Source organism: Formica exsecta, unplaced genomic scaffold, assembly GCF_003651465.1.
Source record: "Formica exsecta isolate Colony F162 unplaced genomic scaffold, ASM365146v1 scaffold1010, whole genome shotgun sequence".
In the NCBI taxonomy this organism is placed as follows: domain Eukaryota; kingdom Metazoa; phylum Arthropoda; class Insecta; order Hymenoptera; family Formicidae; genus Formica; species Formica exsecta.
Window position 1 is genome coordinate 16,142 of NW_021848349.1, and position 26,578 is coordinate 42,719.

A 26,578-nucleotide genomic window follows, 5' to 3' on the forward strand; every position below is an offset into this window, starting at 1 on the left:
GGACATACTCTGTTTCGTGCCCTTTGCGTTCTCTCTCGCTCGCACGTAGCATGACGAAAGAGAGCGCTATGCTCTGTGCGAGCGAGAGAGAACGCAAGGGGCACGAAACAGAGTATGTCCTTTTCTACGTGGGCATCGGCCCCCACTCCTTAAATAAAGGCAAACGCTCGGTCTAGATATACTATGTCTATGGAGATTAGTCTGCAACGTGCGATAACTTTCGATAAGGGGTCGTTCTCACTAAGCGCGTCAAGCGTCGCGTCACGACGCGACGCGATGGCAGTTCAAGACATGGCGTTTTTTGTTATTCACACTGAACGCGTCGCGGCAAATCAACGCATGCGCAGAATGTACTAGTTCGCCAGGTTATTGGTTGCAATAAACGTGAACATAACCTTTAAATTAAAATATAGTACAAATCTGATTATCTGTTTTCTGTAAAACAGTATATGACCTAAATCAGTGTATTAAATATCGGAGACCTACGATTGAAATAGAGTGAGTATAGTATGTATGTATGAAATTATGTTATTATGGCAAACGCGAGAATGTCAAGCAACCAAACGAACCAAACCGACGCGTCGCGCAAGAAGGTCGCGTCCGAGATGATGCAATAAAACAGACGTTCTGATTGGTTACCTTGTAACGCGACGCATGACGCGACGCGAGACGCGCTCAGTGGGAACGACCCCTAACTCTCGTCTAGAGTAGAGTCCCTAAAAGATAAGGATTCTAGAGATTCTAAACTCGTCAAACTCGTCGATCTTGACGCGCCCTCTATCGGTTGCGGCGTTGGCGGCGGCGGCGGCGCCGTTCGGGCGGAGTCGGGCGCGCCTTCGGTGACGGCGAGTACGGCGACTGACGTCATGGTGCAAGATGGCCGCCGGTATCGGGAATGGCGTAGCGGTGTAGCGTAGACGAGGCTGGGCGGTAGAAACGAATCCCGGGGAATAGGTGTGTCGGTGTTTCGGCGTCGCGCGCGAGATAACACGCCGTCGGGATGATGCCCAGCCGCGTCGTCGTCATCGTCGCCGCGGGCTGAGATTTGGCTTGGAGTTTCGGCGCCGCTCGCCGCTCGCCGCTCACCGCTCGTCAGCAGTGCTCCTCGTACGAATCGTACGTACAAATAGGCGCTGCGTTTCGCGTTTCGCGTCCGGTGTTCGGTGTTCGGTGTCCGGTCTCTTTCTCTCTCTCACACATTCTCTCCTTTTTATTCTTTCTCTCTCTCTCTCGCTCTCCTCTCTCTTATTGCCACTGGGAACATATAGGTAATCAAACGTGTCACACAACATCTTTCCTTTTTCTATACAGCCAAAAGATTCTCGATCCTCTTTCGCGAATTTCTGTTACTGTGTACTTTTTTTTGCAAGGGAGACGGGCTTTCCGAAGTTCGACGATTAAAAATCGAAACAAGAGCTAGGAGGTAGGAGCTAGGAGTGAAAATCGGAGTACGGATTGACGTTTGCCGAGAGATCTGAGAGAGCGAAAATGAGGTGGCGCCGGTTTTCTTTCGGGCGATAACTACGCTTCGTGCTCCGTGAGAGTGTGGGAGTGTGGGAGTCCCGAGTCCCGGCCACCGAACCACTCGAAAGCCCCATCAAAAAATCGCGATACTGATTGCGAGCGAGATATGTCGAGATAGCAGACATCTCCCTTTCTTTCTTTATCTCTCTCTCTCTCTCTCTCTTTTTCTCTCTCTTTCCCTTTTCTCTCGTCGTGTTTCGTGAAATTGCCCGGGACGTATTATTATTGTGATTATCATCCACACGTAGTAAAGAACGGATTGATTGAAGTAGAGGGTGACAGAGATACTGTGTCAAAAAAAGAACACTAAAGAAAAGGACCAAGCTCCAAGATGTAGAGATCGGGAGAAGAGGAGAAAGCTAAAGAATGCTCTTTTGCGGGCTTCAAAAGAGACAAATGAGATATATTTTAGAGAAAGAAATGTGGAAATCGAAACAGGATTGAATTACACTAACAATTAGATTCATAGCCGAGTGTTTTATGAAACGACAGAGGTTTCTTCGAAAATAAATAATCGATCGAGAGAGAGAGAGCAAGTTTACGCCTTGAGATTCGTTCACGAGGATAAGAACAAGGATAAGAATACCAAAAATAAAAACGAAGAAGTTATTCGGTGGTCCAGACGATTGATTCTTTTGGAAAAATAAGATAAGAGAGCGATTCGTGGACAATGTGTCGATGCGCTGTCAATCTATTTATCATGCTGCTAAATGCGAAATTCGAATGAAGAAACGGACCAATCTTACTGAATTTGGCACAGAGATACAAGTTTGTATACATTCAATCACAAGATGTTATCATCGTGTCATGAAATCTGAAAAAATAGAGTGCTATATTATGTCGTTTAAACCAGAGGAACGAAGAAAAAGGATATATTTGAAGGAGCAAAACTTGCACGAGTCCTCCAAATGGCTGGATGTCCAATAAGGAAGGAAGGAAGGAAGGAAGGAAGGGGCCGATACGATAAACGGCCTTTGGATTTGACTGATTGTGCGCGCGAGCTTCTCTCTCTCTCTCTCTCTCTCTCTTTTGCGTGACTGAAAGTCGCGAAATCTAATGTCGTATACGCGATCAAGTCGAGGCAAGTGCGTATGCACGCGGTCAAAGAGGAGGCGTGCGAGTCTCCGTCACTTGCATAATCAAAGCAAATGTACTGTGATGGCGAAGAACTTTGGAATCGCGACGTGTGGATGTCATTGAAGCGGTATCGCCCGAGGAAAGGGCGCACGCGGAGAGTGGACGGGCAAAATGACCAAGTGAGGAATTGCGAGCGGTTAGAGTGCGACGAACGAGCGAGGGTGAAAGAAAGAGAGAGAAAAAAAAGAGGGGGAGAAAGAGGGAAAAGGAAAAGCGCGAGAGAGAAGTGTGAGAGTACGAGATAAGCAGGATTGGGAATAACGAGATATCGGGTCCGGAGGAGCGCGCGCACGAATTCCTGCCGGTTTCCGTTTCCTTTCCTCGCCTCGCTTCGCCTCGCCTCGCCCCGCCACGCCTCGCTTCGTATCTATCTGTGCGGTGCGTGAGTGTGGGTGTGGGTGTGTGTGTGTGTGAGATTTGAGCGCGCGTGCGGCGTGTCATCCCTCTGTGTGTGTGTGTGTGTGTGTGTGTGTGTCACGCGATATCGTGTGCCGTTTACATCACGTGCACGCGCGGGCGGGCGCGGGTGCGGGCGCGCGTGCTCGCCTGTGTGTATGTATGTATGTGCGATTCACCGGTGATTCTCTCGTAGATCCGATGTGGGTGCGTGAATAAGGAGAAAAAGAAGTTATCATAATCTTGACGAGAATAACGGCCACGCTGTACAACTCGCAAAATGTGGAATATGATGTGCGATGTGATGCCAACGATCGCGGAGGACAGCATGAGCCAGCGGAGCTCGCAATTCTCCGGCGAAGACGGAAACTTCGAGCAGTTGATGGTGCAAATGCTGGACGAGCGTGATAAGATGATGGAGTCGATGCGCGAGCATCAGGAACGATTGCAGGAGATGGAGGCGCGGCTGGCGGAGGTTGAGAAGGAACGAGACGCTCTGAATCGACAGCTTAACGCGAATATTCCTCAGGTAAATCAGTCCTCTATCGATACTCTTATCTCTTTACTTTATGTCTCTGCGCGGCACGCGGCACGTGGCACGCGGCACCTTGGCACCTGATGACTCGCCGCCTAATGATCGCGTAAATAGCGATAGTAACGATTATGAATCTAACGTAAACAAAAGGAGCCATTCTCTTAGCACGCCTTTCGAAACCGCGGATAAAGTTTGCAAACATCCAACTAGAAATTAGTACGTTGATATATAGCATGTTAATTATCGCGAGCATGGTTAATTATCAATAGCTTTGATTACCGTTCGCGGAATTTTATGCGTTAAATAAGCGTCAACAATTTTTTTCAACCATGTGGAATTGCTCGTTGAACAACGGATCGCAATGAAATTCCAGATCGAAGTTCCGGATCGGACAATATAACGATGCAATGTTGAATTTGCGAGATCCTCCCGGAGACTACTTTTAATTGCGTACGCGAGCGATCGTGAACAATGGACTGGCAATCGGTCCGTAAACGTTTACGTAACAATTGTAACGTTGCACAAGTGATTTAATGTAAACTATACTTGCGCGCGCGCGCCTTATCTTTGTACTTGTCCCACTTTGCTCGAGATATGCACGTTACTAACACCGTAATTAACTCCTTGTTTAGTGCGTTTTACTTTACCGCTTAAACGCTCACTCGTGCTCCTGTCTCGAGTCATAAAACAAGCATACATATCTCTCCATTTCAATTAGCTTCCTTCGAGATAAGGCTTTTTATTCATTATCGCCTTCTCTCTCGCATTAGGGAAACATCCGAGGTGTCTCGGGTCTCGGATTGTCTTTACCACATCTTTTCGCCGGTAGGCCTAATATCGTAATAAAATTAAGTATCACTTTTTAGGTGATGAATGATGGAAAGTTTACTCATTTTTTCCAACAAACTTTGAGGTTTCCAAATAAATGTGTGATAAAACACGCTTTATTCTTCATTCAATTTCATTAATTTTAATTTAACACAATAGTATTCTGAGAATACATACATATACGCGTACGCATATGTGTGTGTGTGTGTGTGTGTGTGTGTATTTTTTTAATAGTGTCTGGTACGTTCGTGTATTCATCGATTCTTTTTTTTTGTAATACTTAAAAAATATACCTTTTTTTATTTGCATTGCACGTTTCTTCGTGTGCTCCGTTTACTTCGTGTTCGCAAACGGAAAGAATTAATCATTATTGACGCATTGGATATAAATATATATCATCATAATGGATATAGATACACGATAGATAATGCACGCGGTGTGCGATACAACAAAATTTATGCCAACAGAGAAATTAACTCCACTTTCGAATATGTGGACGAAATTGTATGTTGATCACTTTGCATTTAATTACCCGCAAAACTTTTCCCTAGACTTTTACATTTTCATCGAATTATTCTAATCCGAGTATATATATTAGTCTTGATATATTAGTTTTAATCTGCTAATTTTTCGAGTAGAGATTCTTTTAAATATGATATATGAGTGCATAATTGCAGTATAGCGGAAAGTATACTTATTGTAGAAATATTTATAATTGATGATTTTTTTTTTTTTTTTTTTTTTTAATAGAATGAATTGCGGGATGTTTCTTGAAGATGAATTGTGACGTGTTTCTTGCAAAGAAAGCGTTTGCTTGTGTTGAACTGCTTACACGCAAAGAGATATATACAATGTGCGTATGTTTACCAATTTTTTATCGCGTCTTTTTTTATGATGCAAGTCTTTTGCCGCCTAGGAAGTTGCTTGATGACGTGTTGGCGACATGCTTTTTACACATGCCTTGTAGCCCAGAGGAAACGGTGATTGCAAAATCTCATAGACGCATCGTAGCGTTACCTTGAATCAGGTGCTTTCGAGAATATAGGAATTTTCCCATTCTCACGGCATTTTATTTTTTACTTTTTAAGATTCGCACGGGAGAAAAGGAGAGGGACGGAGGGAGGGAGGTAGATTGTTAAAATAAAATGCATAAAACTGTTTTAAATTGAAGATTTTATTTTTAATCATTTAACCATGTTACATTTATATTTTAAAAAGAGAAAAATTGTATGTTCAAAATATTTAAAAAATGAAAATATGTGTATGTATACGTGCATAGATTTTTCTGTATATATATTTCGTATATACGTTTCTCTATGTTTTCTAAATATAGATTTAAAACAGCTTGGAAAAATAAACTTTTCGATTATGCGGGGATGATTAGCTAGCTAATTGTAAGCTGATCTTGTCCTATAGTCCTGCTTTTCTGCAAACGGAATAATTTTTATTACAGAATTTAATCTTAAGCTTCTATTTTGTATTAATTTTTTTAAATTTTGATTAACTTTATTATTCTTATTGTGATATAATATGTATATATCATGCTTTTAGCAATTTTTTATTTGAAAATATACACGTTTTATAAGTCTCCCTTCCTCTCCCCCCCCCCCTCCCACCACACACAAATTTATTAAAATATTTAAAAAAATCTTATTAATATATTCAAGAGTAAAAATACACATTCATATATCGCACTTTATTGAATATAATATTATATAATGCATGGAGATTGTGCGTTGCCGCGTAATTTCCGACACATTTTTTGCTCTCTTTCCGAGTATGTCCACAACATAATTTTTTTTTTTTTTAATACTTTTGGCGACGAAAGAGCGGAAGCTTTCGCACGCGAGCAGCATTCTCGGACACGATCAATAATCACGTGCAATCCCTGGATATTTTTTCTTGTTGTCGCTAAAAGTTGCGGAAAAGGTCTCCATATATAGTTGCGTTTCCCAAAAATTACCTATTTTTAAACATATATTCAAGGTATATGCGCGCGCACATATGTATGTGTACATATAATATCGATTTTGGATTTCTCTGATTCTACTAGTTTCGAATAAGTGCAAAGTAACATTTCGCATTTAATTGTTAAAAGCAAGTTATCTTCTTAAACATTTTACATATTCTCTTAAAATTATTTACATATTTTACAACATGTATTTTCTTGCTATTCAAAGTGTTTTTGCTCTCGCGAGGAGACGACTTTGTAGACCGAAATATTTTGAATAAATTTTATTTTGGTAGAATCCATTGCGCGATATTTATGATGCTAGATTTTTTAATTTTGAAAAATGCATGGCTCTGTACTTCATACGTGAATCAGCTGATTATTATGGTACTAAAATTAAAAACTTGACATTACGTCAGAATTATTAAGCGCCAAAATTGATAAACGTTCAAGTTTTACTTTTTGCCATATGTTACTTAATAGTTTAATTAAGTTGGTACAAAGGTTTTTATCTTCTATCAAGTTTTGTTTCAAATAAGATATTATTGTCTTAGGCTTCTTTAAAAAAAAGGATTATGTGTGTGAGAAAAACTTGTTTTGTCATATACATGTAAAAAATATTATTAAGACATGTGCTTTAGCTAGTAATAATCGACAGCAGGATCACATATTATATCACGTTGTACGCATATGTATAAGTAAATTGTATCGAGTAACGTTGAAAAAAAGAGAGACAGAGAGAGAGAGAGAGAGAGAGAGAGAGAGGGAGAGAGAGAGAGACACATGAAATGAGGAAGAATTCACATTGATTGTAGGTAAAGGGACAAAAATTTGCGAAACAACAAGCACACGAGCGAGTGAGTGCAATGTACCGGGTGTACGTGCTTAGTCGATCAATACCCACCCCACCTATCCGTTTACCAGCGCATGAATGAACTTCGCCTTTTACACACTACTCGCGATCGGGGAGCTGGCAATAGTACATGGTATGTAGTTTTCTACTTACCCGCACACTATATCTTATACAAGAACCGTTTTAACTTGGTTGATGATGTTAACTTACTGATCGATATAATTGTGAATCAAGAAAATATACATATTATTTGTAAACAGTTTGTGGACAGCGGTTGCGGGCATCATCTACATCGGATTATATGTAATTACGACTATGACAAACGTTAATAGAATTGAATATAATTCACGGAAAAGAACATATCTGTAAATATGTCTATATGGCTAACAAGTTTAAATTTGCATCGAATCGTCTTTGACGAAAGGGAAATATCGCCGAGTATGTTTACGTGTGGCCACAATACCAAGCCCTGTTGACTTGCCATCTGGTGTATATTACGACCTCCAGAAACGGCTTTACATACATCTCACGAGTTGATGCGAGTCAATAACGCCTCGCTTCGACTGCAATGATAATTCGCGCCAAGTCTTATGATGATATCACTCTCACAATCAGAAGAAATCTAAAGAATTCCATTATCGTGTTATATCTGTGTGTTATATACACGATAGAGTTAATTTGTGAAAACTACGCGAATGCTTTATGCATTTAGTCATGAAAGTTAGTTGTAGATAATATAGATTGACGCGCGTCCCTTTCATCTACATTCTACATATATCAAACGTCAACAACACGGGCGATTGCAACAGCACAAAATTATAAAAAAAGAAATAATTATACAAATATACATTTTTCAGAAACATATAAAAATAAATGTTGAAACAATTAATATAAAACTTATATCAAATATATATATATATCTCGTTATTACTTGATGACGCTATCAAGACTTTTTGCCCGAGTTATTTAATTCTGTGATAAAACTTGCAAAATTGAATTATCCTCTCTTTATTCGCATAGCGCGCGGTTAAGTGCGACACGAAATGTGTAATCTGTCATGATAATGGCCGTCGGAGGAACGCGTGGGCAGACACTTTCTCTTGGCTGAATGCCATTTGATTAAAGAACCGTAACGTCGATGCAACGGCAATCAACGATAATGATGTCGTCGAAAGCAACGGTAGGATGTAACCGTACATACGAGTATATACCTATGCATTTTTCTCTCGTCGCCGCTACATATATCTGGCGCGTCTACCTAACTAATAAATAACTAGATAGACCTATCTCTCTGATGTAGAGAAGGAAACAAAAGAGATATTCAGAATATCGCACGTGCCAATATATCGTAACAATTTTCATCCGCGCCGAGATCGTTAAACTTATACATCTGTGTCTTGAGTGTTATCGAGGAATTGGATTACGCGAATATCTTTCCCACCATTTTAATTCAGGGCATCGTCTATGGCGAACATACATACAGTTATGTAATTGCCATGCCATATAAAATGCAATAATTATATTTTTTTATATGTTTTAAAATTTAATTTATTACTTTTAATTTTTATATATGAAAATTGAACGATTTCGACATTTTAGAACGTTTTTCGCCAGTGTTTATACAATATTGTTTCAAAGTATCGTAAAAAATTTCATCCGTTGTACAATTTATCAATTTTATGTTTTGGAATCAGAGAGGTTCGGCTTTGATCACATATCTAATTCATTCTTTACAAATATCTTACAATTTTCTTATACACCTAGCTTATAAACATCTAATAAGGAATTAAAAATTCTTCTCTGAAATATAGAAATTATTATATTTATTTAACTTTGATTTTACATTGTTTCGATGTGCGTTTAATTTAAATCCACGCATATGAATAAAGCTGACATGCAACAATGATCACCTATGTGAAGTTGGCACCCCACTTTTAATAAATAAAGTTTTCAATACAGAAAATGATAGTATTTCGTTTGTAGTCAACGATCGAATCGATAATGAAATACGAAATACACATTTCATCTAACGCATTGTTGTTCCTTTTCTTTTCCCCATTATAACTTTTTACATTTTACGTCATTCTTCATTTAGATAATTACTTTGTCTTGTCCGTCTTCACGGTACGCTATTTATTGCGCAAGTAATTTGTTAGAGTTTTCTACTATCTATATCTATGTAATTTATTCCGGTATTTTAGAGATATCTCAAGCTAGGTTCGAATCAAGTGAATAATAAATGAAATACAAACGATTACGAACAAATATCAGTGAAAAAAATTGTCTTACAGAAAATTTTATGTAAAAAGTTATTTTTAAAACATATAACAGGGATTAATATCTAATCTCTTTTTCACACTCGTCCGCTATTATTTTTTTTTATCGATATATCGCGTTATGATATCGCATCATGATTTCATGTAATATAGTGAATGCAACAAAATAGGAATTTTTCTACACTCGAATAATAGAGATGCGGAGAGTATGCATAACGACCGTTGCATAGTTCCCAATCCCGTAATACACGCGTGCGGTTGTGTGGGAAACACACATTCAGTGTCCAACTATAATTCCTATGTGGTTAGGTTTGCCAATTATGGCAAACATGTGTTGGGACATGATTAACACCGAAATAGAATACCTACTATCGGTTTATCGTCATGCGATGTGATTTCCTGCATTTTAACATTCTATTTAGAATCCTTGGCACATACATGACATAATTTTTTATAATCAAAACATTTATATTGTAATTCTCCCTATAATTGATGTTTCCTTTTCTACTACCGTATATTTTGCATTCCAAGATGTAAGAAAAAGTTTATATAAAGTTATTTCAATAGAAAGATTACAGGAAAGCAAAAATATCGCTGGCAGTAATAAGTAGAAAATATTTATAGTAAGCTCTTTTTCAAGCACGAAATTTTGTTTTCGGAAAAGGCAAGAAATTTGAAAATTACACAATTATTATAATACGTTGATATTTTACAAATAACTTATTTTTTGCAACTTTATAATTACTATACTCTGTTACTATACTCATACTTGAATATGATATTCACTCTCTTTTCATTTACAGTTTGTGATAGTCGAATAAAAACATCATTATAGTTTACTTCTGAATATTATATATAAGCCACTGATAAACTGTTGTTTAAATAGCGTATAGATATTTATATCCTTGAGCTATCTATACATCTAGGTCAATTATTAAATACTTTTTTTATTCTATATTTGTATTTATAAACATGTTTTCCGCATTAAAATATTCCTTGCGATACAAATATCAATTACATCATTCCCCGTCTACGAATATAAGAATCGTTTTTTAAATATACATAATATACACTCATAACTGTCCAAAGACAGTTTGTGGACGATGTCACTATCCACGGATTGTCTACAGAATGTGTACGATCAGTATATTCCACTTGTTAGATGCATTTATTTGTCATTCAATGGCGGTTTCAATGACATCTAAAATCGTTTGATTCGAGAGATATATTTTTATTGAGAATATATCTTTATTGCTAGTTTTCCACAATTAAGGCGAATTTATCGTTTGACAAGAAAAATTTGCGTTGAAGAACTTGTTTGCAAATGAATTCTGATCTACAGGTTTTTGTCTGGTATTAAAAAAAAAAGCAATTTTCTTCCTCTACGTGTTATTTTGTGTGTGAGTGTGTGTGTTTTCCTATATTCAGAAAATTTTCTAGAATAAATGTCGAGATTTAATACGTCAAATTTATATCATGAATTATAATAAATTATTTTTTTAATTTTTTTCTCCTGCAATCCACTGATCTATATAGTATTTTCTCGTATATATTAGATTATAACATATTTTTACCATCGAAAGTTCATTCGGGTCATCTTGAGGTCGCGGCTACTATTTTATCTCAAATTGATATAATATCTTTTCTCGAATCGACAATACTCTCAAGGCTGATATTCGATGCGTTTATTTATAATGTATAATAATTAAGTTTGGCTTTCGCGCACTTTGCGTTAACTCAGTCTCTCTCTCTCTCTTTCTTTCTTTCTTTCTTTCCCTTTCTCTTACTGATATGCGTGGCGTTAAAACAACATTGATAATTTTCACGTAATATCGGTCTTTTTAATTGATAAGATCGGATTTAAATTTACGTACAGATTTAAATTCTCACGTAGTTTGCAATGACATAATAGACTATGTGCAGATCCAGTAGTGTGCAAATCTAGTTTTTTTGCAAAAAACGCGCGCGCTCGCGTAAACGTTAACATTTTTTAACCGATGAGAGATAAGAATGTTTAAAGAGATTGGGAACACAATTGTAAATGCGGAGCACACTTGTGAATACTGCTACATTATCGAATAAAATCGTTGATTATACCAAAAAAAAAAAAAGAAGAGTAGGAAATTAAGATATTTGATAATTACGTTCGATTTGAGAATCAAATATTTGACATCTTGGAGAAGCCGGATGATAAAGCCAGAAAATGTCAAATATTTGAGTTGTAATTTGGTTAATTGATTGGTATAAATCGTTTAAACGATCCTAATTTTGGACGAAAGTTAAGCGTATGGAAAAGTATCTTAATTTAAACATAAATATTCGTCCCATTATCGTTGCTCAAGAATATTGGTCAGGATTTTTTCGTGACACAAACATATCTTATGGAACAGACTCCGTTTAGTTCTCGATTGGTATCATCCAACAATGCGAAAAAATATATTTGCATCATTCATTGTGTACTACTGCAGGTGATTTTTCGGAACGTTTTCCTTGTTTTACACAGGGGGTTACTTTTTTCTTTTAAACTGTCATTTTTTCCGATTAATTTTCAGACAATTTTTTTCTTAACGAAAATATCAAAAGAGGTTATTGTTTAGCGCAACTTTTCAATTCCTTCAACATTATATATACACACATTTTGCTAACTTTTTCCGATTATAGCGTTGTGCATCAAAATAAAATCGACTTTAAATTGATTAAATTGATTATATTATCTATTTGTTCATACAATCTAAAACACTTAATTTTTAAAAAGATTTAATTTCAATCATTTATAACACGAAAACTATGAATATTTTGACATATTTTTTCAAAGGGAAAATCGACTCAAAAACGGCTCATTTATATTTTATGTTGACTTGTTTATCAAGAATTGAATGGATTTTAATATTAAAAGAGCTGATATGTTGATAAATAAAAATAATACAAGCTGCAAATATTTTCGCGCAATTAAAATATCCGGTAATAGTCCTATTATTATTTTCCGTTTATGTAATACTAATGTGTGACATTTTATATATATTTCTGTATAGGAATTCTCGCAGCTGACAAAAGAATTGGCAGCGGCACGAGAGAGTATCTTGGAAAGAGAAGAGGAGATTTCCGAATTAAAGGCAGAACGAAACAACACACGCGTGCGTAGCCAAAGTTTTCTAATTTTTTCAATCCTTTATAACCTGACGAGATCTTTAATTATTTTCTTCATAAATAAATAAAGGTTTAAAAATCTTTAAAGCACAATAGATATAATGAATAAGTATAATAATAAATAAAAATTGAGGCCATTAATCGACATGACTCGATTAATGTAACGTAATTTATCGTTGCTTGTAGCTTTTGCTCGAACATTTGGAGTGTTTAGTATCACGACACGAACGGTCGCTCAGGATGACAGTTGTGAAACGTCAAGCCGCCGCACAATCCGGGGTGTCGTCGGAGGTAGAGGTACTCAAAGCTTTGAAAAGCCTTTTCGAGCATCACAAGGCTTTGGATGAAAAGGTATACATGTCATTTTATCTGGTATTGCTATTTGTCTCCCATCTGTCATTTGTGTTATCTGATATTGCGGTTTATCACAAATCAAGAATAATTGATTTATAAATGTTTTTTTTTTTTTATGTGAGAGAAAATATAAAATATTCTGAAAAGATGATTGAATATAACGATTGATTTAGTCATTTGGTTATGCGGTATGCGCAAAGAAGTTTAATGAAATTATAGGCAAATAAAATAGAAACGCATCACAATTATAACGTGTACACTATTTGATTTATTATTTTCATCTTATGATCGGTATATACATGCTTAAGCGGCAAAAAAGAATTTCTCGTTTACGCTTGTATCAATTTGCCGCGTGTTTAATCAATATACCGAGATGACAATGAAGCAATACATATACGTGCGATGACGTTGCGTTATATTGTATCATCGTACCTGTGTTTTGTGTGTGTGTGTGTGTGTTGTTTAAATACATATCAAATATATCTTGCCGCTTGTATGCATTAAGTCCTTCTCGGTATAAAGCAAGACAGTGTTTTAAATCAATATTGAGATGCCTTATTATTATTTGCTTAAAATTTCAGTTATTGTTACCAAAAATATATGTGCGTATGTAGACGACATGTGTAGGTGAAGAGTTAATGTTGCTGCTGAACTTTTAGGTACGTGAACGTTTGCGCGTGTCCCTCGAAAGAAATACGAGTCTTGAGGAAGAATTAGCCCATACCAAAGAAGAAGTGAGTTTTGCGTTTTATTAAATTTAAAGATTCAAGAAATCTTTTCTGCGAAAATTTAATTGAGACTTTAAAATCGCATAGATGCATATCAAAATGTTTTTTTTTTTTTTTTTTTTTTTTTTTTTTTTTTTTTTTTCGGGAGAAAGAAAGAAGAAGCAAAATGTAAAATGACTGACCGACACTACGACCGTTATCGCCACCGTTAATGTGATCGTGTGGTTGCAGCTCCAGCAGTATAAAGTAAGCGGTCATCCACCAAAAGCTATAGAAGATAGGCCCAAAGAGAACGGACAGGCAGACGAAGGTCAGCAACAGAATAAGGTATTAAAAACAAATCGTCAATGTAATTTTTTGATCAAACATGTGTGCACAAGCATTCACAGATATTCACATATAAACACGTCGCTTTCATATCTCGCACCGATCATGGATAAATGGAAATGTTTTAAATCTGTTTAAGAGTCGTGAAATGCATCTATGGAATTTTTTCTCACTTTGCATGTTTCTCACGTTTAGCATAAGCCTCCCTTTCTCATTCCCCTGCCTATTTGTTGACGTTTAGATTTTTTTTTTTTTCCTTCTCTTATTGTTGAAGTTTGTATCAAAAGCTTCTAGTTTGAGTTTGTTTAAGAGATGTGAGTCGAAAAAACCAGGTTATCGGTAATACAATCAATTTCTTTTATAGTGTTTAATATCGATGAATTTTTTTGTCGCCTTAATTTTATAACAAAAATTAACCGTAATTTTAGAATTATATATCTTTCTCATCTTATCATCTCATTGCAACATTTTCCATATTTCATGTCATAGAAAAATATTAAAAATTACATAAAATAATACAAAATGTAACCATGACCATTCATCATTTACGTATTTACTCTCCAAAATAACATTAAAAGTGTACTTGTACACTTGTCAGATGATAAATGATAGTGAGTCATTCTTTTTATGTTTTTAACTCATCGATTCGCACATTCATACGAATGTATCTACCATAGTGTCGTGCATGATAGTCGTACATTCGCGTAGTTGTGTATACGTAGTTTTTTGGGAAGTGTGCGGCGATGCAGGGCAGGCAATGCGAGCGAGGCATTCTGAATGTAGTGTTGTGATCGGGCAGAATGAAATTCAACAGACAACGAGCCAGCAGCATCAACAACATCAATCGCAACAGCAACAACAACCGGTACAAAAACCAGGTACAGAGAAGTCAGCTGAAGTCGGCAGTAGGCTGAGCAATGGAAGTCTCGATTTCGCCGAGCAGGACTCAGCAGTACGAGTAATAGACTTACAAGCCACTCTCGACAAGCAGGTACGAATTAGTACTATACTGCGAAAAACGGCTAAAAAAATTCAACTGTTACAAAACATCAGGTAGTCCTCCATCTCTATATGCAAATATATGTAAAGATCACGATTAATTTTCATAGTCTTATCATCACAACACATTCCTATCTTTCTTTTAATCACACGCACACACACACACACAAAATAAATATTATTTTCTATTATTTCGATTATTTTCAATTTTGCATGAATTATTCACTTTATGCACAATATTGAGCATAAACGTGTGAGCCAAATAAGAAAAATACTAGACAATATTCGACATGGGCTATTTCGATATAATTGTAATAAGCATATTTTTATTATATAGATATTCTATTAGCTTGTATTATTACATTTTGTAAGAAATTTTCTATTTTATTAAAAAGAATTTAAAAAAACACTTAACGTACATCTCATTACATGTTTACTTTGTTATAGAATGCATGAGAAAATTTCTTAATAAATAAAGTACATATAGTATAGATTTTAGTCTTTCGACTTGTAAGAAATAAAATTATTTGTAGCACATAGAATTATTTTTTTGTTAAATTATAAATTAAACACACGATTATATACGCATATTTATTCACGTAGAGTGTCTTAAAAAAATCGTGAGTATGTTGTGAACGATAGACCTTTTGAAGTTAATTCTTTTCTTTTCAGCGAAAATGTCAAAGCATCATTACATTTTCAAGTTATAAGCGATTGAAAAAGAAGCACTTTACAAATGAATGACAAAACTATACACTTTTTGTTACTTTTAGAGAGAAATTTATTTTAAATGTAGAATTATAATTTTATATTTATTGCTAGAGTTGCAAAGATTTATAAAAATTGCCATTAATGACAATCTTTTTCGACATTTTTGCTGATATAAAAATTGGCTTCAAATTGATAAAAAAATGTATCATTAAAAAGATGTCTGGCGGTTTTTTCAGACACCTTATACATTGAATCTCGTTTATCTATGCCTAAGCGGATCGAGAGTTAAATATGTAATTTAAATTAATATCAAACATCTAATCGTTAATACTCTATAACACATAAAAAAATATCTTTCTCGGTAATATCTCGTTAATATCTTGTTAATATCTTGTTAATATCATATTTTTAATGGTGCCTATGGCATGCTATGGAATGAGCAATAAATATTCATGTTAAATATTGTTTTGTAATTGCATGACTAGTGATTAAATATGGATTTTATTTAAGTCAATATTTTTTGTTCAAAAAGCTTCGCCGTTTTCTTAATGTGGAAAATGCAGAACAAATATTATAAATGATGGATAAATGTATACATCTATAAATATACGCACACGAGAATCTTCCTGAATTAGTCTTATAGCGTCATATAGGATAATTGATGTAAGATTTAATTATGACGAAGAGTTTTGCATACTTGGATTACATACGTCTCGATCTCTACACGTGCTGCTTAAAACAGTTTCTTTAACAATTGATGGTATAATCAATGTAAAATATTGCAAATATTATTGTAGAGTTCGGAATTAAGTACGTGGCAACGACGAGTAGCGGAATTAAGCGGACGTGTTGCCGAATTAGAGGAAACGCTGTCAAAAACACAGAAGGATCTCCTAAAAGCACAGGAGGCAGGTCTCAAATTACAAAGAGATCTGCGGGAGAACGCAGCGCAAAAAGAGGATCAAGAGGAGAGAATAGCGACTCTAGAAAAACGATATCTCAATGCTCAACGGGAATCCACTAGTCTTCATGACCTTAATGAAAAGCTGGAGCAGGAGTTGCAGCATAAAAAAGCTCAATTAAAGGTAGTTTGATTAAACCTCACATTATATCTTTATTATAGTTGTATATATCTATATGATCTTATGATTAATTGAATATATAACTTGTTACTCAAGCTCCAAGAGGAGAAAATCGCTGCTATACAGGAGAAATTAGAACTCGCGGAACAGAAATTAGCTCAATATGCTAAATTACCAGAAATGGAAGAGCAATTAAAACAGAGGATGGAGGCTCTGACGCAGGTGAGGAGGCCCAACCAGGTACGCAGGGGAATCATGTCACGTCACATCTCGTTAACTTTCCCTTTTTTTTTATTCCTCTGCACTTTAACGTTTCTGAGATAAGATTTGTGTCTAGAGAGCTTTCTTAATACGCATCATTATCGCAAAGTGCTCTGATTATATTTGAGTTGATTTCAGATACACGAAAAACAATAATTTGTTGCTCCATGTGTTTTATATCATGATACTTTATGTATACACATGTATGATACATAATAATAGCATTCGATTTATATATACATAATACAGATCGAGTATTTTTATGTATTGCTGTGTGTTTTTGCAACAATTTACGCTAAAATACACAAATTGTTTGCTACAAATACAAAAGCTAAACTTACACATTCAATTTATTTGCATTAAGAAAGAGAATTTAGTTAAATAATTTCTTTATTTTTGAAAATTAATTACACGTTCTATATTATATGATTTGCAAACTGATACAATGCAGCATGTGCGAATAGTGGAAATCAACTTGGTCTGTACAATATCTACTACTTCTGCAAGTGACGGATATGTTTCAAACTATCATCATTTATAGTTTATGAATAGTGTCTCATTCTTGAACGTTTATTAATATGATGATGTATGTATGTATGTATGTGCGTACGAGTGTGCGGGCGTACATGCGTGCGTGCGTGCGTTCGTACGTGCTTGGGTGCGTGCGTATGTATGTTTGTGCGTTCACTCTCTCTTCTTTCTTCTTGCTCATCTGGATATAATGCGCTCTTCTTGCTGTATTTTCATTCTAGAATGTCTCATTTAGATTACATAGGAATATTAAGATAATTATATAGAGAAATTTACAAATTAATAAATTATGTGTGTATTTATTAATTGCCTTAAATTACATTTCGATAATGTATATTCTGATTATAATTATGAAATGTTGATATTTGTATCAAAATTTATTAAAGAGATAAAGAAATAATTTTGTAAAGGTCAATTTCATAAAAATAGATGTATCATTATAACAGAGAGAAAGTCGGTATAACGTTAAAAATCAATTCATTTATAACAGATAATTTTAATTATGTAAAACATTTAAGCAGGCTCAGGAGAGGCATGGTAGCGCGGAGGATAGAATCCAAAGGCTGGAGGCACAGTTGGAAGAAAAAAATGCAGAAGTTATGCGCGTTAATCAACGACTTAAGATGAATGAGGAGCATAATACGCGTCTTAGCACAACCGTTGATAAACTTTTATCTGGTAATTTTTTCCCAATATTTGCCTTTATATTACTTTCCCACAATTATTAAGCTTGTATCTACTGCTTCAAATTTTTTCTCTATTATTTACTATAGTTATCTCTTTCTTATTATGAATTGTACCACTTTTTTATGGACAGCACTCCCTTATATATATTCAAAAACAGGAGAGATATTTAAAGATGTCTCATCTTATTTACTTGCCTTTATAAACATAATGGCTATTTAACATGCTATAAAATATATATATATATATATAAAACATCATATATATTATATGATAATAAAGAATTTTATATGAAATGCTCTAAAAGTTTAAATTTTTATTTAGAATCTAATGAAAGATTGCAAGTACATTTGAAAGAAAGGATGCACGCATTGGAAGAGAAGAATGCGCTTACTCAGGAACTCGAGAAAACAAGGAAGATAGCGGAGGATCTGCAAAATGAAAAGACTGACATTGTTAAAGAATTAGGAAAAGCACGTTTAGAAATCGACAATGTTAAAAGACAGATGCTCCAACAGGAGATTGCATTTAATATTCAGCAAACGGACGCCTTGACGAGAAGTTTATCTCCAAATGCTGTAGATCCAAGTTCTTTCTCAAGAAGCGCAAGTCACAGCAGTTTTGATACGCACTCATTGCCTAGAAGAGGAGGTAAACGATCTATCGATGAAGATTCGTCAAAGGTACTGCAGCTCTTGTATCAAAATATAAAGATTATTTATTAATTGCACATATCTGAAAGCAAATGTGTAACATGAATTGACGTTCTTTAGAATTATGTGGCACGAACTTTGGCGGAGCAGGAGTGGGAAAAACTGCAACAAGCGCACGTACTTGCTAATGTTCAACAAGCGTTTGATGTTTCGAGCGACGCGGAGGGTGATGGAGATAACGAAAGTATTTTCAGTTGTGCGGCTGATGTAATTAGCCCTACGGGACATACAGATGCTCAAACATTGGCATTGATGCTGCAAGAACAATTGGATGCTATTAACAAGGAAATTAGATTAATTCAGGTAAATAAATATTTTGATATACGAATATATTTTACACAAATTAAATTCTAAACATTAATGTGAAGCAATTAGAATAGATTGTGTCATATACTTGCCGAATCACTTTTTGCTTGTACATACTTATTTGTTTCCATATAGAGTATAGTATTGATTTTTTATTAAAAAATCACCAATCAAAGCACCATAATGTATTTAAGTTCTAACCGATTGAAAATTGGAGGATTTTTTGATAACTAAACTTACTTCTCTACATTTCATTTTAAGCTTCAATAAAAATTTTATGTTTACAGTTCAGTAATTTAAAAATTAGTTATATTTTATGAGGCTTCATAAATAGATTTTTAATTGTACAGAAAAAAATTGCGCTTATCTTTAAGGAAAAATTAACTTTTAGTAGAATCAAAAAATTAATCATAAATATATATACATATACTTTTTTGCTATACATTTATTTCGCTATGTTTTGTTATTTACCCAGTGATTTTGTACGCATTTCGAATTTAGTTTAACTTTATAGGAAGAAAAACAAAGTACGGAAGCGCGTGCAGAAGAATTGGAATCTCGCGTCGGCAGTCTGGAGCATATGAATTTGTTAGCGAGAGGGCGAAGCCTTGAACGAGCATCGCCGCCACTGAGTGGTCGATCTACTCCAAAATCGCATCATAGTCCTAACAGAGATTATTTGCACAAGTACCACACCGTTAGTAATCACGTAATATTGCAAACTATAATAATTATTATATATTAATTATAGTTTAATTACAGTTTAAGCACACTCTGATCACATTATTTATAATATGCCACTATATTTTTTTCTTTTATGTAGGCACCTGCGTCAATGTCTCCAGCGCATTTACATCAATATGCCGTGTCTTTAGCTAGTCCAGGCCAATTGTCAGAATCTCTTCCTGCTAGCCAGGTTTGCAAACAATTCAATTTTATTATTATTAACCTGATACAAAAGATTGATTATTTATTGTTTAACGTGTTTATTGTTTATCTAATATATACAAAATAATAATATTTATTATTTGTGACAGTTACAATTGTCAGGAGAAGAATTACACTCGGTTAGTGAAAGAGACAGCACTGGTGGTGCGGGAAGTGGTGGTAGCGATGCAGCTTCTCCTCTAACAGCCAGATCACTGAGATTGGAACGAGTGGTTCAAGCATTGGCTCACAGTCAGGAAGAACTTAGAAGGTATATTTGCTATTTTACTAAGTTCTCGATTCTCTAACCAACTTAACACTATGTTGATTGTATATGCTTTCACACATAATGTTTATATATTTATGGTGTAAATATGCTATAAATTATATAATTTCTGGCACTCTTTTCCTTTTGGCAATCACATTTTTAAAAGTCGCAAAATTTAATATTTATTTTTACAATTATGGAGGTGCGAAAACATTGTACACAAAAGATCGCGCTATGATCTTAATGTGGGGAAACCTTAATTATTAATCTCTATCTATTATCTTGATTATAATGTTTGCACGACAAGATGAGACTTTTGAGCCAGAATTTCTACCATCATCTCTTAAATTATTCGTACTTTTCATTGTTTATGCTATCAGACGTACTGGACAGAGCGGATTTCCAAGCAGTGGTTTCCCCACGCACAGGTTATTTAAAGATATTAATATTGCATGTAAACCGCATTATTATTATACACCGCTGTGCACAACACATTCGAATAGCTCTTGTGGGCATGAGACGAACAACTTTGAAATCAAACCAGGCCACATTGATGGTAACATGTTTGTTCATCATTTGAATCTACATTACTCACTTAAAATCATACAGTTTATTCAGCTACACACATACACACACCTATATATATATATATATATATATATATATAGTATGTGCACAGTATGTCACTTACATGCCCGCAGTAACGATTCACGAGCACAGTGGCATGGATGAAGCGCCCGATAGATCTGATAAATATGAAATCCGGGAAGGGATTGATAGCTTCTTCTCCCGTTCGTCGTACATTCAAGCCTGCCCAGTTCATGATAAACATCGCGATCTTCGACAGACCAAGTTACTTACGGAACCGAGAGAATTGGATTTGATGCGTGAAATACGCCGGTCCGTCTCATGCACAAGGTTCTTCTGCGTATAAAAACAAAAACAGAGATTACAAAGATACAGATATATTGAATATTGGATAAAATATGCGTCGATGAAAAATTTAATACAATTTAATAAAACATTGGAATGGCGTTCTCCTTGTTTATAAAGTAAAAAGTTTTTAGATTCTATTATGCAACAATTACGACAATTTATTATATTGTTAATTTCTTTCTACATATATCTTTGTAGTCACTTGTCTTTACCGATTTATATAACAATTCCATCTTATTATAGTGGGTAATTGGCAATATTTCTAAATTTTTATGTCTAATACTGTAATACTGAGTAGGTATTGTACTTGTTTTTATTATTGTTTGTACACGACTACAAGTATTATTGAATATTTCGTAAAAGTGAAATTTTATGTAGAGAATACTTTCCCTTTTTCTATATATGATTTATTAGATATGTGCTTATATTTATTAATTTATTAATTTTATTAATTTGATAATGCGCTAATATAAATTTTTTAAATTTTTACTATATAATATATGCTCATATATACACATAATGTCAAGGCTATTGCATATGATTGCATCACAATTCACTCGAGTCTGTAAGTTTCTTTCTTTGAGCAGTGCAGAAAGAATAGAACTAAAAAAAGAAGCAATTATAACACCATCTTTTAATTAATTAATTAATTAATTAATTAATTAATTAATTAATTAATTATAACGCAAAAGCAATAAAGCATATATATGATAAAAATATATATGAGAAACATGAAGAATCACAAAAACTATATATCTTGAAATTACTTATTTATGACAATATCATTTATTACCAAGTTACACAAAATAGTATGTTATACAGGAAGCTAAAATAACTAATGCTAAAATAGTAATGATGTAATAGTAATTCATAAATATATAGAAACAAAAAAAGAGTAGAAAGAAAAAAGATAAACAAATAATGTTTTCGCGTGGGCTAGAATGTAGTAGCATCGATTAGAGTAGAAATAGAAATTAGATTAGCGCTCCATGCAGCAGGCATGGACAGCATAACAACGGCGCACTGAATTCTGGAACTCCCCCTTCCCCATTGTCCTCACGCCACAGCAGCCAGGACAGTTTGCACAAGAACAACTTCTCCAGCGTTGGACTGCCTATTGGACAATTGTCAACGTCGCATTTGCACATACAATCGACCATGAGTCCCGCTACGGCAGCTGCGGTCGCGGCTGCTCAAAAAAAGAAAGGCATTAAGAGCAGTCTTGGTAGATTTTTCAGTAAAAAGGAGAAGGTGAGAAATTTTCTTATTTATATTCTTAATAATATGATTTATATCTATATAGCATATATAGAAATCTGCAAACGTGAGCCTTTTTCACTATAATTCTGAGATGCATCTTGGAATTGTTTTCGCATATGTTTTACAATTATTTTCGTTCATCATGTGTTCATTGCTTTATATAAGCAAAATTTCTTTTCTGTTTTATTATTAATCTTTTAAGAGGCCGTGATTGATTTGATATAAGAAAACTACATTTTTAATTTTGGATAATCGTAAACACACTAGAATTATATAACTAATTTTACACTATATGGCAAATTTTTCAATCAAATACCGTATAAGATTATAAATAAAATTTAAATGTATAGTGCGAAAACACACGTGTTACATGTCAATAAAATAAATATATATAAAATAATAAAAAGATCTTTTGGCAAATGGTTAATGCATTTCAGATATTTTGATAGGAAGGTTCATCATGAAATCTCGTAAATTTCCATATGTCATGTATATTGCGTGTGTATGACATAGAAAAAAATAAAGAATAGAATAACATATGATTGTGTCCTAATATGATTATAAAATGTTATCTATGAAATAATCATTATCTTTGATTGTTAGATTAAAGGAAAAGACACACCGATGCCTGGAGATGTGCCAGGGATGGGAGGTGCAAGTACACCAGCTGATCCTGATTATGGGGACAGCGTATCTGTAGCTGGTACACTTGGAAGCAAGAGTGATTTTGATCGTAGGAAAAAGAAGAGGTATTTATATCAAAATTATAAAATTCTGCTATTTTAATTCTTTAAACAAATATAATTATTAAATTATTAATAATTTATATATGTATCTCTTTATTCTTTTGTTTTACTTTTAATTACAGCAACAATTAGTACTTGTTGAATATTAATTTTTTGCACTCATATCTGGTCTGCTCTCAGTTGCCTAAATTGCCACTGAATTTTAAATTATTGCAAATGCAAAGGAGGGATTAATATTTTATGCAAAGAGTTACTGTACATCCATATTATAAGTAAAACTTTTTTATTAAGATAGTTTTTCTTGTATTTGCATTATATAGCCAGCAGTTATCATCCAAATATCGCAGTGTGTCATGCATAATGTTAAACATATTTTAAAATTTGATCTTGTTGCTCTGTATATAATATCGTAATATCGAGTTTGCAAAAATTCATTTAATAATTATTACAATCCTTGGTATGCATATTTATTTTAGTCCGAGTATGTTTGGTAGCATGTTGGATTCTTCGCGGCATGAGCTTTTGGCGGAAGCGATGAAAGCAGGAACACCTTTTGCCCTATGGAATGGACCAACAGTAGTCGCGTGGTTGGAGTTATGGGTGGGCATGCCGACATGGTATGTCGCTGCTTGTCGAGCAAACGTCAAAAGCGGTGCTATCATGAGTGCTCTTAGCGATACAGAGATTCAACGAGAGATTGGAATAAGGTATGAAAAAATTCAGGCTTATATAAAAACGATCGCATCGTCCAACAAGTTTGATTACTTGTGAAGTTACTTTGAATATTTATATATGCAATAAAACTTATATAGCATTATAAAAGTTATATAACATTACAATCCTATTTACATGTCTATACTTTTGTAATAGCAATCCCTTGCATCGATTGAAGCTGAGATTAGCCATTCAAGAGATGGTGTCGCTTACGAGTCCGTCTGCGCCAAAAACCTCTCGCACAACATTAGCATTTGGTGATATGAATCACGAGTGGATAGGTAATGTTTGGTTACCAAGTCTCGGATTGCCCCAATACCGATCCACTTTCATGGAGTGCCTTGTTGATGCTAGAATGCTCGATCATCTTACAAAGAAAGATCTTCGTGGTCAACTGAGAATGGTTGACAGCTTCCACAGGTAATATACAGAAAAAATAATGTTGAACAAAGTGATTACAAATCTAAGAGACAAATCATCTAAGAGAGACAAGTTTATATGATAAATATATATATATTAATATTATCATTGTTCGTTATTACTATATTACTATGTTTACTTTTTTTATTATTATCGTCAATTACAATATTATTAATACGTTGCAGAACAAGTTTGCAGTATGGTATTTCCTGTTTAAAACGACTAAATTATGATAGGCAGCAATTAGAAGAAAGAAGACGAGTGGCAGAAAGTGCCAATATAGATGTACTCGTATGGAGTAACGATCGTGTTATAAGATGGGTTCAATCAATTGGTTTGAAGGTTGGTTGGACATCCTTTAATACTTTGTTACAATTGGTCATACATATTTGCGAAGAAAAATTTATATCTAATTTATTTATTATAGGAATATGGGAATAATCTCTTGGAATCGGGTGTGCATGGCGCACTTATAGCTCTAGACGAAAGTTTCGATGCAAATAGTTTTGCGTTAACTTTACAAATTCCCACACAAAATACGCAGGTAAATACACTGCATGTATTTACAGAGTCTTATCCTACATTATATCATCTCATTACTTTGTAAAAATCAAACAAATTATATATTCGCGCTATTTTATCTTTACAGGCAAGACAATTACTAGAGATGGAATTTTCAAATCTATTAACGGTAGCGACAGAGAGACGACTGGACGATAGTAGTATGAAATCCTGATCCAGTTCGTCGAGTCGACTGTCTCATATTCAACCGCATCACGTCTAGTCCAAAACCCCAGCTATCGCTACTATCTATGCGCAAATGTGTTGTAAAAGTTGTAAGAGCTTTAAGTATCATGCTAGGAATATCTTCACATATGACAAATGTGACAAATGTGACATTTTTTGGTAATACCGAGGTGTGTTTTGACATAAAAGTGTTAAGAGATAAGCTTATACGATACATTCGATACTAGGGATGCATTTTATTCGTTTTTATGTCGCACGTACATCAATTTATATATGTGTCGCATATTGACGAAGAGAGGAAAAGATAATTATTCCGAACAATTTTTCATATAGATATCGAAATGTAGCAGGCAGTCGTTAAATTGTTATTATACATATATTATTAGAAAGACATTATAATAGCACTTTTTTTTGAAAACTCGAAATATCAATTGCAAACAATTATGACAATAATTCTTCCTGAGTTGGCTTTGTTTGTTTGTAAAATTGATAATCCGTAGTCTCTCAGTATTACAACGTCGTGTAATAGACTATATTTGTCATACGACTATCGCGTTATATCGCGTTCGTACTACAGCGTGTACTTATAACAATTATATTCAATAAATACTTGAAACAGCGTAAGTTAACTTTACACCGCGCACAAAAATATAGTGGAAAATCGAGTCTCTGGGATATATCGTTGCTTTTGAAGAAGTCGTTGCAAGATATCGTGTAATACGATTAGGAAGGTGAATTTACATAAAAAAGTTAAGATACTTAGTAAACTTTTTTTTTATACAAAGCTTTATATCTTGTCTTTTCTCTTTATTAAATTAAGATAAATTTTAAATATGATTGAATGAATTTTGCTATGGGCTATTAGAGTTTACTAGCTTACATCTGAGTATAAAAGCAATAAATGTAAGATTTTATTCATAGCAAAATAAAGTCGAGTTTAATGTGTTTTACATATAATTTTCACTTAAATTGTTTTATATTAAGGATGTGTCCTTTTCATTGTTTGACAACGATAAAATGTTTAATTTTTTTTTTTTTTTTTTTTTTTTTTTTTTTTTTTTTTTTGCCGTGATATAATTTATTATTTTATTTTTTTTTTTTTTTTTTTTTTTTGCTTTGCTTTTTTAATTCTAGGAAAATATGTTTGGAGAAAGGGACATTTGTTTCAAAGGCGCGCATCTTATAGACGAAAAAAATTTTTTCCAATATTTCAATTT

General features: G+C 34.3%; 1 protein-coding gene across 22 annotated transcripts; it reads left to right on the forward strand.

Annotated features, from left to right (window-relative positions):
• The first annotated feature begins 272 nt into the window (after window positions 1-272).
• LOC115246336 (liprin-alpha-1) lies at window positions 273-26,420 on the forward strand. 22 transcript variants are annotated; one of them, XM_029825096.1, is made up of 23 exons: window positions 273-498; window positions 3,254-3,586; window positions 12,533-12,634; window positions 12,834-12,998; window positions 13,661-13,735; window positions 13,961-14,056; window positions 14,856-15,047; window positions 16,564-16,851; window positions 16,945-17,088; window positions 18,159-18,318; window positions 18,649-19,007; window positions 19,098-19,340; window positions 19,858-20,052; window positions 20,167-20,259; window positions 20,381-20,541; window positions 20,919-20,966; window positions 22,470-22,725; window positions 23,338-23,483; window positions 23,957-24,187; window positions 24,351-24,614; window positions 24,800-24,956; window positions 25,042-25,158; window positions 25,264-26,420. In XM_029825096.1, the coding sequence occupies exons 2-23, from the start codon at window positions 3,338-3,340 to the stop codon at window positions 25,348-25,350; spliced, it is 3,828 nt and encodes a 1,275-aa protein (XP_029680956.1). In that variant the 5' UTR covers window positions 273-498; window positions 3,254-3,337; the 3' UTR covers window positions 25,351-26,420. The 22 variants fall into 22 exon arrangements, with proteins under 22 accessions (XP_029680956.1, XP_029680940.1, XP_029680949.1 ...); XM_029825080.1 differs by lacking the exon at window positions 273-498 and adding an exon at window positions 808-2,780; XM_029825089.1 differs by lacking the exon at window positions 273-498 and adding an exon at window positions 808-1,268.
• The last annotated feature ends 158 nt before the right edge of the window (window positions 26,421-26,578 follow it).

Excerpts from the sequence above, each read along its gene's own strand:
- LOC115246336 (XM_029825096.1), top strand. The coding sequence starts at position 3,338 with ATGTGGAATATGATGTGCGATGTGATGCCAACGATCGCGGAGGACAGC. Across the intron at positions 16,852-16,944 it reads ATAAAAAAGCTCAATTAAAG|CTCCAAGAGGAGAAAATCGC; the intron begins GTAGTTTGATTA and ends TTGTTACTCAAG. Across the intron at positions 23,484-23,956 it reads GATCGTAGGAAAAAGAAGAG|TCCGAGTATGTTTGGTAGCA; the intron begins GTATTTATATCA and ends TATTTATTTTAG.